Source organism: Echinops telfairi, unplaced genomic scaffold (genome assembly GCF_000313985.2).
Source record: "Echinops telfairi isolate 266 unplaced genomic scaffold, ASM31398v2 ScPeMD7_7416;HRSCAF=8454, whole genome shotgun sequence".
NCBI lineage: Eukaryota > Metazoa > Chordata > Mammalia > Afrosoricida > Tenrecidae > Echinops > Echinops telfairi.
The window spans coordinates 4,771,567-4,785,574 of NW_022111316.1; the positions used below are offsets into that span (position 1 = coordinate 4,771,567).

Sequence of the window (14,008 nt, forward strand, 5' to 3'; positions counted from 1 at the left end):
TGTCCTCTGTCTCACTGACCTCCTGTCCTCTGTCTCACTCACCTCCTTCCTGTCCTCTGTCTCACTCACCTCCTTCCTGCCCTCTGTCTCACTCACCTCGTCCTTGGCATCACTTTTGGCCTTCTCTTCCCCACGAACCTCCTGAGGTCCTGCTTTAGCTCCATCCACAGCATCCCTTTGAGATTCACCCTTGGCCTCTTCCACACCAGCCTCCTGGGGCTCTGCCTTGGGCTCCTCCAGCTTCTCTCTCTCTGGAGGAGCCATTGTGGTGGTTTCCTTCCCATGGGCCTCCTTGGGTTCAGCCTGGACCACCTCCTCCTTACCAGCAGCCGGCTTTGGCGCAGCCTCAGTCTGATCATCCCTATCAGTGTTCTTCCTACATTCAGACTTGGCCTCTTTCTCGTCAGCCTTCTGCTTCTCAGAGCAGGACGTGGCCTCCTCTTTCCCCTGAGCCACCTCGAGTTCAGATTTGATCTCGCCTTTCCCACCAGCCTTTTCCTGCGAGGCCTCTGGGGTCTCCATCTTCCCAGTATCTTCCATTTGCTGTTTACCCTGGGCCTCCTCTTCAAGTTTCACCTTGACCTCCTCCAACCCAGTTGCTTCTCCCAGGAGTCCCGCTGCAGGGGCAGTCTCTGCAGGCTGTCCTGTCCCATCTAGGGGCCCATCGCGCATGGTCTTCCCTGCTGTGTCTTTGACCTCCTCCTCTGCAGTGGTTCCATCTCCTGGGGACCCTGGCTCCTCTGTAGTTGGGGAGCCGGGGGTCTTGTCCTCTGAGGGCTTCCCTTCCTTCTCCATCTCTAGAGGGAGAAGACAAGCAGATCTGGTCATGTGAGCACTAGGAGGGCAGCCTGGGTTCAGTCCTGGCTCCCCCACTGCCTGCCTCTGGAGCTGAACACCCACTTTTCCTGGGGTGAAATGGAGAAGAACCCTGGGTCCCACAAGGTGGGCGGCTGGCCTATATTCAACTAAAGGCCCTCTGTAAGCTATAGCTTTGTCTTCAGAGAACCTAGGATCACATCGTGCCCTTCCCGTGATTTTGCATTCCTTCTGAATAAACTCTCATCCCGTGGATTCTGGCTCATAGCCACCTTATAGGGCAGGGAAGAACTGCGTCCATAGGGTTTCCAAGGCTGTGAATCTTTAGGGGACCAGAAAGCCTCCTCTTTCTCCTGTGGAATGCCTGTTGGGGCCCCACCATGGCGTTCTGGTCAGCCACCAGGCACTTAACTGTGGCACCACCAGGACTCCTTACTTCAACCAACAGATGGTCACCATTTGGTTCCTGGGTCCCTCTAATTGTGGAGCCATTGCTGTTCTCCGCAAGGCAGGCCGGAGTCTCTGCACAGGACCGCATCACTATCTGGTTTCCACTCCCTTTCTTGTTATCATCACATTCTCTTTCTACCAAGTGACTCTGAGTTTCCATTTCAAACAAGGATCTAGAGCAGCATTTCCCAACCTGTGGTTCTCGACCCCTTTGAGGGTCGGATGAAAGGGTTGCCCAATTCATTAACAATAGCAAAATCACAGGAAGTAGCAACAAAATAATTTTATGGTTGGGGGGGTCACCACAACATGAAGAACTGTATTAAAGGGTCATGGCATTAGGAAGGTCGAGAACCACTGATCTAGAGTTTCTTGTCAAAATACATTGATATTGGTTTTGTAAAAGAAGCGAATTCCAAAATGAGGAGCTAATTCCAGGAACCCAAGAGGAAAGCGAATTTTGAGAGCAATGAGGGCAGCAAATGTATAGGTGTGCTTTGCACAGTTGATGTATGTATGGATTGTGATGAATTGTATGAACCCCAATAAAATGATTAAAAAACAAGAAGAAGAAGAAGAAGAAGCGAATTCCAAGGGGAACCTTCAGGAAGACAGGTACAGGGGACACTGGGGTACACTCGGTCTTATTAGTGGACTACAAGTAGCTGTAATTTGGGAAGCGCTGGGCCAGCTGGGAGTGTCTAGGGTGCTGCCAGCTGGGACAGCTGGGGGTTCTTCTTAGAAACAGGCTAGGCAGGAAATTTTCCTTTTGTGAAGGAGGGAAATGTTTTCTCCCTAACCTCCCAGGGGAATCCGACCCTTTGGCTGCCCCAGGGGCTGGGTGGTGGTGCGGTGGGGCTCTGGCACCTCCACTTGGGACTTCCTGTTCAGGTACGATACAAGGGGCTGTCAAAAAATAGTGCTACTGGGGTCCTTAATGATCCATGCACAAGTTTCCAAACACAACATATTTTGACACATGTCTGCGACTGAGGGATTGCTGCAGACAAGCTCTCAAACATATGCTCGTCTTAGTCTCAAGGCTGCCTTGAAACCAAGGTCCAGTCAACGCGTGGCTTCTAAGGACTCCACTGGGCCAGTTACATCCAAGGCAGAGAGGTCAGCGCAGAAGGTCACGGTGAGTGTTCGTCAGAGTGCCAACCAGGGCCGTCTGGATGGATTGTCCTCCAGTGACACAGGACCATCACAGGGGCTTTTTATAAAGTTTTTTTTTTTTAAGAATTGAAAACTGTCTTGGTGATAGAAAGGCCAGAAACATTGTGCCGAGGAAATTCTACACCTACACACACACACACACACACACACACACACACACACCATCACACCAACGCACCTGCTCACTCTTTGAGGGGACAAAGGGCTGTCCTGTGAGAATTTCATTGGGAAACCTTTATCTACCCTACAACCTTGTCCCTTCTGACTCCCTTTTGCTCCCCAACTTCAAACAGCATTGAAAGGATGCCCAAACCACCATTGTGACATGACGTAACTCTTCAGGGAAGGGTCCCTCCCAAGCTCCCTGCTACCGAGTCGATTCTGACTCACAGCGGCGACCTTCTGGGATGGGGTAAAACTTCCCTGTAGGGCAGCGGTTCTCAACTTGTGGGTCGCAACCCCTCTGAGGGTGGAACGACTCTTTCACAGGGGTTGCCTGATTCTTAACAGTAGCAAAAGGACAGGGATGAAGTAGCCACGAAAATAATGTGATGGTTGCAGGTTCACCACCCCATAAGGAACTGTCTGAAAAGGTCGAGGCCTGAGGAAGGTGGAGAAGCGCTGCACTAGGGTTCCCAAGGGTGTGCAGCTGCACGGGAGCAGAAAGCTTCCTCTTTCTCCCGTCGAGCATCTGGTGGGTTCTCACTCCACCCCCAGGGCTCCTCGGGAAGGGCTGCGGAGATGAGGATACTGTCTTCTGAGCGTACAGACCCAGGTGGAGGACAGGCTGCGAGACAGGAACTTCAGCTGTGCCTTTCTTCTGGTTTCATGGAGGGTTCTACACGTGTGTGCCACTACCTGTTGATGTTCGTCTCCCTGTATCTACAGAGGGATCGATACTGGTGGTTTTCAAATTGCCAGAGTTAAAAACCTTTTTTTTTTTTTCCTGAAAAATGCGTGGTAGTCCCCCAACTTATTTAAGTTCCATCCAAATAGCTTGGTTTGGGGGTCAGGGCCACCTTTCCATCTGCCTGCCCTTCTCAGGGGTCTGGTTACAAAGAAAACAATTCCCAAATAGGATTCAGGGTGTGACTCAGGAGGATAAAGACGCGGACACTCTTGTCACCGGCTAAAAATATCTCCTCTCCTGGCAGTGCCAACTTTCTTGGTGACAGTACTCAGGGTACCTGGGCCACTGGGATAGAGGACGGGAGGCAGGAGGACAGACAGATAAGAGAGAGACAGAGCTCTGTCCTTGCTGCCCACTTGGGTCTTCTCAGCCCCCAGGTCAGAGGCCGATGGTCCCTCAGGACTCAGAACTTTCCCTGGAAAACAGTGTGTGTGTGTGTGTGTGTGTGTGTGTGTGTGTGTGTGTGCAGATATTTCCACTCTCCCTTTCTAATGGATTGAATGAGTCCTCCCCCCATTAATGTATTCTAGACCCGGATTCCTATGCCTTGTCCTCAGAGAGATGGACAGACACAGTGGCGGCTGTCATGAGCTCAAGCAAAGCAAGGACGGTCAGTGGTTCATGCCCTTGTGGTTGTGCACAGGGTCGCTATGGGTCAGAACTGACTCGATGGCACCTGACACCTACAACAGTGGTTCTCAACCTGTGGGTCGTGACTCCCTTGGGGGTCGAACCACTCTTTCACAGGGGTCGCCCGATTCCTAACCATTGCAAAATTACAGTGATGAAATAGCAACAGAAATAAGTTTATGGTTGGGGGGGGGGGGTCACCACTCCTTGAGGAACTGTATGAAAGGGCCTGGCATGAGGAAGGTGGAGAACTGCTGGACAACAGCTCCTGTGCCCTGCTGGCACTGCTAACCTTAAGGCTGGTGGTTCAAACCTAACAGCCACTCCAGGGGAGGAAGAGGTGGTGGTCTGCTCCCGCTGTGAAGACTAACAGCCTTGGAAACCCCATGTGTGTGTTGGGATGGGGGGAGTTGGAATCCAGTCAATGGCAGAGGTGGGGTTTAGGTTTGGATGATTGTGGAGGAGTAGGGTTTTCTCTGACCCCTGAGTCAGGCCGAGTGGCTGTCCTGGAGAGGGGCCATTGAGTCGGGTTGGCCCCAGGCCTGCGTCATCCTCACAATTGTGACGCTGGAGCCCATGGTCCCAGGCGCTGCAGTGGGAGGTCTGTGCAGAATGTGCTTCCCACCACTCGCTTTGAGATGTGAAAGAGCGGATCGGCCCGAGAAAGGCCGGGAGAGTGGGGACATGTGCCCTATGGAGCTAACAGAGAGGCTGGTTGTCTCCAAGCCCAGGGAGTTCCAGGGTGGCCAGCGGGAGAAGCTGAGATAAGGGCAACCCCAGAACGGACAGAGCGCCCCCTCCCCGAGAGCCAGCACCCCGAGACCAGTCCCCCGTGCTTGGTAACGTGGCGGGGCAGCGAGGAGGAGGAAGGCGTTCGATGAGATGTACCGACACCATGGCTGCCACCATGGGCTCACATAGAAGGACAATTGGGAGGAGGGAGCAGGACCCGGTGGTGTGTCGTTCCCTTGCGCATCAGGCCACTGTGAGTCTGGCTCATGACACCTGATGAGAACACAGCAAGTCCTCTGTGACAGAGTGACTGTTTGTCCCTTCAAGCCTCTTCCTCGTGACGTATTTCTGTGACCGCAGCACTGACAAGTTAGGCCACCCTTCCTCGGTGCCTTCAAGTGAGATTGAACAAATGCTCAACCTGGGAGATGAAATGAGTGAGAGGAAGCGCACCTTCCCCGGGAGCCAGGGAGCCAGGTGGGCGTGGGGCTGGCCCCAGCACTCACTCTCCCACTCACCGCTGACCTCAGCACGTCCTTCTGTCCGTTGGCCTCTGGGGGCTCCCGTCCCACACCGGCAATGCCCGAGTTGTCTAGATGCAGGACGGTGGAGGATTCGGGAAGCCAACGCCTGCCTAGAGGGTTGAGAGCCGTGCTGTCCCCGTGGGGCTGGGCCTGTCCCCGACTGTCCCTGTCCCTGTCCCAGGGCAACATCCCGACCTGGCCTCAAGGGCTTATTTGGTGAGACCCAGCAGAGAGAGACCAAGCCAGGGATATGATAACAAATCCTTTTTATACCTCCGTGTGTGTGACAGGGCTTGGCTGGGTTGAGACGCAGCGTTCCAACCACCTGTCCTTCTGAATGTCTCCACACGCTTAGAGTGGTGGAAGGGAACGGGCAGGTGTTTCTCTCTCTGTCACACACACACACACACACACACACACACACACACACACACACGCTCCTAAGCTCGCTCTCTCAGCCACCTGTGTTGTCTTCACCTCAGCCTCCCACCCTCCAGGCTTGTCATAAATAGACAAAGAGTGAAAGCACGCAGTTTGCTGAGAATCAGACACCACCACCCAGGAGCTCAGCTTCGCCACTTCCTCTGTGGCGCTTGCTCCCTCTGCTCCTCAGCCCTCAGCTGGCCAGGCTGGGCCCCAGGCCTTTAGGTAGGCCGGTTGGCTCCCATGGAGCTGATGAGGGTGCGGGCTTCCTGGGGTTCTCAGTAGCTCATTGCTCAGAGGGATGGGGTGTTGCTGGCTCCATAGGACAGGTTAGCCATCTGAGACTCAGAGAGTGTATTTTTCTTAATGGAAGAAGCCCCAGGACAAGAATTAAATGACCCAACCAAGCCAAGACCCCCGGTCTCTGGACTCCCAGCTCAGTGCCCACACCAAGAGGCTGTTCCTGGCCCGACTCCTCAGCTTAGGGTCCCTACCATGGCTCCAGTCCTCTGCTGGGGGAAGGGCAGTCAGATATACGGATGAGTCCAGCTCTCTTTCTTCTAAGCATGCAGTAGGCCCTTCATGAACAAGTTTTCCTTTTCCTGCCTCCCCCTACCCTCCGGATGCCCTGAATGAAGCTGTCTGCCCCTGGAAAGACTTACAGGCTCAGAAACCCCATGGAGCAAGTCTCCTCTGCCCTACAGGGTCGCTGTGCCTTGGACTTGACTCGGTGGCAGTGAGTTTGGGGCTTGCTGGTTAAGCGCTGGCTGCTTACTGATAGATAGGTCATTGGTTTGAACCCAGCAGCCACAACACAAGAGCGGCTTTCCAGCCTTGGAAACCCGATGAGAATAGTTCTGCTCTGTCTTTCAGGGCTGCTGTATGTCAGAATTGACTCAACGGTTATTTTCATTTTTGGTGGGGCTAGGGGTGGGCAGTTGCCATCTTTGGTGGAAGCAGGGTGCCAGGCCTTTCTTCCACGGCACCATGGAGTCGGTTTAATCCACTAGCCCTGTGGTTAGTCGTGCAGATTGTTTGTGCACCCACCCCCTTATCCCCACCCCCAGGGGCTCCTCCTTCCCTCTGTACACTCTGTCCCTCCACCTTCCTTCCCCAGGAAGCCTCCCTGCTATCCCTGTTTTGTATCCGAAGCAGCACAGCCTATAGCTCCCCCTTCCTCTTCCTGTTTCCCTGGCAGGGAGAGAGCCTAGGAGTCTGGGCCACCAGGCTGGCTTCCGGTGACCCTTAGGCACCCATTTCCCCCCATTCCAGCCAGAGATGTTTCCTTAGAGAGACCATTCTTGACTGCTTAGAGCCTGCCTCCCAGCCCAACAGGATGGGGAGATGCCCAAGGCCCCTTCCACCCCTGGGAGGGTCTCCTCGTGGGTGCCTTCCTCACCCCATCCCATCCCCGGCTGCCCTGCAGATGATCCCAGGGGCTGCGGCCCTGTCCCCTGGGATGTAAAGAGAGCTGACCAAGAACAGTGGAGGGAATTAAGAGGCAACAGAGCCCCTCAGGAACTAGCTTGAAGGGCTGGCCATTAGAAGGTGGGGATTGGGCCAAAGGGACACTTAGAAAGGACTCAGGACTCTCCTACCTGTGGGTTCTGCCGGGGCTTGAGAGCTGGCGTCTTCCCCCAGCTTCTCGGCCTGGTTCCCGGGCTGCTTTTAAGCCCCAGCAGCGTCTAGCCCTCAGCTCCTGGGTCCCACCCCCTGCTCTCTTTAACCCCATGAGGCTCAGTGCCCCCTCCAGAAGAGAGAGGGAGCAGTGTTTACTACCCTGTTGGTACAACACGGAGCTCTGGACTGGGAGGCTCAGGTTTCCGGGAAGACTTGACAGGTGGTACCTTTCAATCACTGCATGCTCCTTACGCTCTGCAGCTGGCAGTAGTCACCTCTCTTCCCAATGGACTCCCCTGGCCTTGGGGACCTCGGCAGCCATCTGCAGGGGCCAATGGGAGCATGGTTCCCAAGCCTCTGGCTGCCCCTGCCCATCGAGAGCGCCCGCCCTCACCAGCCCTTCCTTGATCCCTTTGGGGGGTGCTCCTTTAAACAGTCTCTGACTCTTCCTGATACAAAAGCAGCTGCAGATGGCTGGGGCAGAGTGCCGGGGTGCGGGTGACAATGCAGCTGTCAGACTTGGGGGAACATGCGTCTGGGGGCATATGTGGGACAAAGGGATTTGGAGGAGGTGGGGGCAAAGAGCAGAAGAGTGGGGGAGGCAACCTGAGGGTGGGCTTGGAATCTAGAGAAGAGAACATTCCAGAGCTCTCCTCTTGAGCTGAAGTGACAGGTACACAGTAGCCTTGAATACATTGTTGTAATGAGTTGAAACTTTGTTCCCAAGAAACCAAACCACCTTTTAGCGTCTCTCTCTGTTACATGACCCACAGTAGGTACCACGTTTGGGGACTGTGCTCAGGGGAGACCCCTACTCCCAGTTCTCAGGAATCTTGTGATTCCCCCTCCCCCGTCCCCCCATGGCCCCAGCACTTCAGCCACTCCAGCTTCTTTCCGGTTCCTAAAAGAAGTCAACCCCTCTCCTTCCTCTCCGGAGTCAGAACGGGAGCTTTCCCACTCTTCTGGTGTCAGCTCCCATTTCATTTCCCCAGAGAGGGAGGTCCCTGATGATCTGGTGGTCTAAAGAAGTATGTCCCTCCCACCCGTCTCTTCATCATCTCAGCCTCTTTAATTTTCTGCATGACAGTTCCTAGAAGCTAGAATGATCTTACAATTTCTCATTAAAGTCTCTCATTAGATTAGCAGCTCAGTGTGGACAAGGAGTTGGTGTGCCATGTTCATGCCGTAGGCCCTTGTTGTAGCTACATCATTTCATGTCAACTTGATAAATAGGTTATAGGGGTGGAGTCTAGCCTATCAATCAGGTCACAGGCTGACTGAGGCCTCCTTGTGGGAGTGGCCTTCTCATGAGATTTGTGGGAGTTTCCTCTCTTACTCCATGAAGGCAGGACACTCTCTCTCTGGAGCCACACTGATGGCAGCCAGAGCCCCGGGGATGCTTCCACTGCTACTGGATCCACAGGACTTTCCACCCACCGAACTGTGATCTTCCTGCACTCGGCATCATTGTATGTACTGCATGAGTCTGAAGAGGAATTCATGGGCTAATAATGTCAGATTTATGAGCAAATCTTGAACTTATGGACTTGATTTGGACTGGGCTGTTTTGATACATAATTACTTCTTGATATAAAGTTCTCTCTTACACATATATGCATCTCTGGATTTGCTTTAGTCAACCTGGACTAACACAGCCTCAAACTTAAACCCACTCCCTTGTCTATAGGGTTTTTGAGGATGTAAACCTTTACAGGAGCAGACAACCTTATCTTTCTTCTGTAGATGACTGCTAGGTTCAAACTACCAGCCTTGTGCTTAGCAGATCAATGCTTAGCATAATGCTTGGTTCATATTACCCCCTTCTCCAACAAAAAATTACTTAAAAGTTAAACTAAACCTACTGCCATTGAGTCAGACTCACAGTAACCTTATAGGGCAGAATACAACTGCTCCATAGGGTTTGCGAGACTAAATCTTTATGATTGAGAGCAGGCAGCCTCATCTTCTGGAGTGGTTAGTGAGTTCGAACAGCCAACCCTGTGTTTAGTCCAATTCTCAACCCACTGCCCCACCAGGACTTCTTCATCTTAGGGACTCACTAAATATTGTTGCATGAATGAATAGGTGTACTAAACAGGAACTTGGTGCCCTCTGCCTGGGATGATGGGAGAGGTTTTATGGTACAGCTAGGTAAGGGAACCTGTCCAATAGTGTTTTGGTTGCTTCTTGTATATCTCCTTCATGTTTCTACAGCTTATGTGCCCACAGGGGGTAGATGAACCCTTCAACATCTCTCTCTCTCTCTCTTGCTTGCTCTTTCGTGTGGGGTACCAGCCCCCACAACAGAACAGGTCCCAGGGGGCAGTTGTGTAATTGAGGGGTAAATTAAAGAGACATCAGACAATATAAGGCATGAAATTGCTCACCTCCCGGATGGCCATGATCTCAGCAGCCAGGTCTGGGCAGAGAGAATATATTTTCAATCACAGCATATATACACCTCTGGGAACGTGCAAGCCCCACTGATTACATCATAATGGGAAGGGGTTGTACAGTTGGCATACATCAATTGGAAGGGGACAAGCTAGGGGTACACACGCAATCAGAAGGCGTGACACTAAGGGTACACATGTGACAAGATGGGCAGACCCTAGATTCAAGATGGCAGCCTAACCTTGGTCTTCCTTGAGTTGGCTTGACCATGTCTCTGGGCTATCCTTCACGGAAACAGGAAACAATCTACTATCCGTATCAGAAGGGAGTGGGCCCTACTTAAGGTGGGACAGACTATAGAGTCTGATTGCTTGATGGCTGATAACCCTCAGGGAGATAACCTCTAAGCAGCTGATGTTGACCTCCATGTCATTTACCATGTGTTTGCATATATTTGGGGACAACCTGGGGAAAAACCCTACGTATCCCACTCTGTTTTGAAAATGTTTTCCTTCTTGTCCAACCCTCACTGCATATGGACAACAGCAAGTGGAACATCATTGTACCGCTCATAAGAACTTCTTTAGACAATTAGTTTCTTCACTGGTTAAACGGCTTTTGAGCACCAGCCACTGTGCTGGGGATAAAGCGGTGAACACAAGAGAAAACAGACAAAATTCCATCAAAGATGTGTGGGGTGGAGCCACCCAGTACACAAACCAACAAAACACCTTTCTGGAGAAAACCATCGATTTTATTGGAAAGCATATGAAATGACCTGAACCAAAGAAGTCCAGCTGTTTTCAGAGTGAACACATTTGAAACAAAGAGTGGAGGACGGACTGACGGAGGGTGGTGGCGCACTTGATAAGATACAGACATGGGTACTGTGTCAGCCATGTCAGTTACATACACAGACAGTACAGTAAGGTAGTCACCGGTGGGCAGAGAGTGGACAGAGAGCTTGGAGAAAAGAGTGCTTAAAGTGTAAGAGAGAGGCCCATCAGACATGCGATCGAAGGTCTTGCAGGAAAAGGAGTCATCAGATTTGGCTGCAACTCCCTTTCTTTCTCAAGGTTCCTCATCTGTTCTTCCAGAACATCCCGTAAATACCCCATGTGCAGCCCAAGCCCAATGCCACCGGCTCATAGGGACCGGATCAAGCAGACTAGAACTGCTTCAGGGTGTCCATGCAGAGTGGCCCCTATTCAGGTCTTGCTCAGGGCGGCTTGCCGACGATGAACGAACTGGCATCTCCTTGTTACAAGCCCAGAGCGAAGCTGAGTGACTTGCACACAGCAGCAGTCGCACAATGTGCCTTAGAGCAAAGGTTCGCAAATTGGGCGCACACAGGAATCAACTGGGGAATTAAAAAAATGTACAGGGCATTTCGATTCCGAGATTCCGATTCAAGAGGCATGCCGTGTGGCCTGGGCATCGGACTTTTAAAAAGCGCCCCCTGGTGATTCCAGTGGGCAGCACACTCTGAGAACAGTCGGAGGGCGTCCTTCGTGCATCCCCGTTGCGCTCACGCGCCGGCTCTCCAAAGTGCGGGCGAGGATCGCGGAGCTCGACCGACTCGTCCCTCCCACAGAAGCAATCGACTCACACTTCTGCGTGACAACCCGCGAGACCTGCACTCCAACCAGGATGTGGATGCTCTGCACGGCCCCCGCGCCTCTATGGTACGTTGGCGTCCTCTCTAGCATTCCCAAAGCGCCTTCAGCTGCGGCCGGCGGCTCCCTCTCTATGGTACCTGATATCCCGGCTCCACCTCCTTAGTACTTTATCCCGGAAGCGAGTCTGGAAGGAGGCGGGGTTTCCCTCGGAAGTGATCCACGTGCTTCTGCTTACCGCGTCTGCATCGGGTGAGTTGCCAGTGCTTGCCTGAAGTTGGGGACACGGGGGGCGTGGTGATCCGCCCCAGGCCGCGGTGAGTGACCTGTGGCCCCTCTGACCCCTAGGTGGCCCCGAAGAGGGCGCCGCCATTTCTGAGGTGTAGCCCTTAGCCCGGGACCGGGCGGCTCGGTCCCACGTGGGACTGAATTCCCAGCGTCGGGAGTGTGCAGGACCGCTGTGTTGGTGCCCCGCTCGGATTTCACGAGTTTCTGGATAGAGCTGACCCCGAGGGACAGGGCGCCGGGCGCCGCGGCTCGGTGTCCAAGGCCGCCGTGGACGCGCCGTGCGACCTTGGGCTAGGCACGGGCGGCCCCTCGGGCCTCGGTTTCTGTACCAGTGACTTGGGGCCGACGGGCTCACGGAGCGCAAGGGGACCGGCCCTGGTGTGGCGCCCTGCGATCCCTCCACGTCCTGCAGCGGGCGCGCGGGCTAGGAGCGTGACCCCGAGGGCCGGCCGCTCACGGTGGTATCTGCCCCCAGGGTTAAAGGCCGGAAGGCGAGCCCCTCGGCGGCGCTCGCGCTGTGATGGATCCGCTCAGGGCTCAGCAGCTGGCCGCTGAGCTGGAGGTGGAGATGATGGCCGACATGTACAACAGGTAAGAAGAGCCATCCCCGAGAGTGGACTTTGGCCGCCCTTTCCGAGGGCAGGAGCGGGGCCGTCTGACGAATGCTCCCCGCATTCTAGGGGCGCCTGAAGCCGGTGCTCACCCCGGCCCGACCGGCCCGCTGCCCACCCGCGGCAGTCCATGGTCGGTGCTGCTCACCTATGTATGGCCGGCGACCGGCGCAGACGCCGACGAAGCCCTAGAAGGAGTTGGGATTGATTAGGGTAGAACCTTGTCGCTGAAGGACATTATGCTCGGTGAAGTAGAGGGGCAGCATGAAAGGAGGAAGGCCCTCCCAAGCAAAGGATTCGCTGTGAGGTTGGCTCAGGACCGGGTGGCATTCGCGGTTTTGTACACAGGGTCGCTGTGGGTCGGAACCGACTCCTGACAACAGCAGCGCTGGACATGAGAGTAGGGGAGAGCGGAGCCAGCCCTTTTTCCAGAAGCTTGAACGTTCACCTTGTCACAACCAGCAGATGCCCACTTAGTAGCTTAGTAACATTTCTTAACTCCTGACTTCATGTCAGGCACTTGCTGAGCATTTATCTTTTGGCATCGCAGCCCTGTTTTAAGATGGTGAGAGAGGGGGGGCTTCTAGAGGTCATTGAAGGCACCCCGGTGGTACCGTGGTTAACCACTCAAAGGCCTGCAGCTCTGCAGGAGAGAAGTCCTGGCAATCTCCAGTAAAAATGTATGGATTGTGATAAGAATTGTTCGAGCCCCCAATTAAAAAAAAAAAAAAAAAAGGCACTGCTACCAAGGGCTCAAATAGAAAGTAAATGATTATAAAATAACGATGGCAACATATTTACAAATATGCTTGATACAATTGATGTATGGATTGTTATAAGAGCCCCCAATAAAATGATCTTTAAAATAAAATAAAAAAATGACAGCATTGGAAACACTGTGGGGCAGTTTTTCTCTGGCCTCTAGCACTTTCCGAGTCTAAATCAACTTGACAGCTCACAACAACACTGGTTAGCTAATGCCCTCCGGCTCACAAACTAGCCATTGGAAGTGTCAGGTTGACTGTCTGGGTCGGACCTCAGAACTAGTGGTCAGGCCATTTGGCAAATTTGGGGATAAATCCCCACTCCACCATTCACCTGCAAGCAGTACGGCCGTGGGCAAAGTTACGGAGGTTCTTTGGCAAATGTTTTCCTCATCTGTAAAATGGAGATAATAATCGCACTGCCTCATAAAGACATCATAATATTAAATGTAAGACACCTGATAAGCCCTCAGCATGTAGCCCAGCACATGGTGAGCAGTCAATGCCTGCTGCTTTTATCGGCGTCATCCCTCGCTTGTCCTCTAGCAACTCATTGGTTTGCTTTGCAGGGTGTGAGGTAGAATTGCTTGTAAATGGTCTTAAGTGTAGGTAGGCTTTAAGTCTGAAGTCAGACCACCAGGGTTCAGACCCTAGTTCCTGGCTATCCTAGCAGATTACTGAGCCTCTCTGCCCCTTCATTTATTTATTTGTAAAATGGGGATAATTAAATGCCAGCCCTGTGTGGGGTTATTGTAAGGCTTGCTGGTGTGTGCCGGCAAGTCAATTCTAGGGTTTGCTTGGCTGTATTCGTTCCAGGAGAAGGCTGCCACAGCAGTCTCCTGTGGAGTGGCTAGTGGGTTTGAACTGCCAACCTATGGGTGCACAGCCAAGCACTTAACCACTCCAGTTGTAAGGGTTGCACTTAGCACAGAACCTGTGCTCCATTATCCTCATCGTTAATTGTGAACAATCCAGGACTCAGTGACCCAATCCCATCCTAATAGAACTCTACCTAGTCCTGCACCATCCCCATTGGAGCATTGTGACTCAGGGT

At 53.1% G+C, this 14,008-nt stretch overlaps 2 protein-coding genes across 3 annotated transcripts in view; one reads left to right on the forward strand and one right to left on the reverse strand.

The window, feature by feature from the left end:
* Nucleotides 1-5,292, reverse strand: part of SMTNL1 (smoothelin like 1) — a 13,630-nt gene extending 8,338 nt beyond the window's left edge. Inside the window, exons 1-2 of the mRNA XM_045297100.1 lie at nucleotides 5,233-5,292; nucleotides 97-797 (exon numbers count right to left, since the gene is read on the reverse strand). Coding sequence (XP_045153035.1) covers nucleotides 97-795 — 699 coding nt within the window. The 5' untranslated portion in view covers nucleotides 796-797; nucleotides 5,233-5,292. The remainder of the gene's footprint in view (nucleotides 1-96; nucleotides 798-5,232) is intronic.
* A 6,232-nt stretch (nucleotides 5,293-11,524) lies between these two features.
* The window catches only part of TIMM10 (translocase of inner mitochondrial membrane 10), a 3,513-nt gene continuing 1,029 nt past the window's right edge, over nucleotides 11,525-14,008 (forward strand). Inside the window, exons 1-2 of one of the 2 annotated variants that reach the window (XM_004714905.2) lie at nucleotides 11,525-11,608; nucleotides 12,055-12,170. In XM_004714905.2, coding sequence (XP_004714962.1) covers nucleotides 12,100-12,170 — 71 coding nt within the window. In that variant the 5' untranslated portion in view covers nucleotides 11,525-11,608; nucleotides 12,055-12,099. The remainder of the gene's footprint in view (nucleotides 11,609-12,054; nucleotides 12,171-14,008) is intronic. The other variant, XM_045297075.1, reaches the window with a different exon arrangement.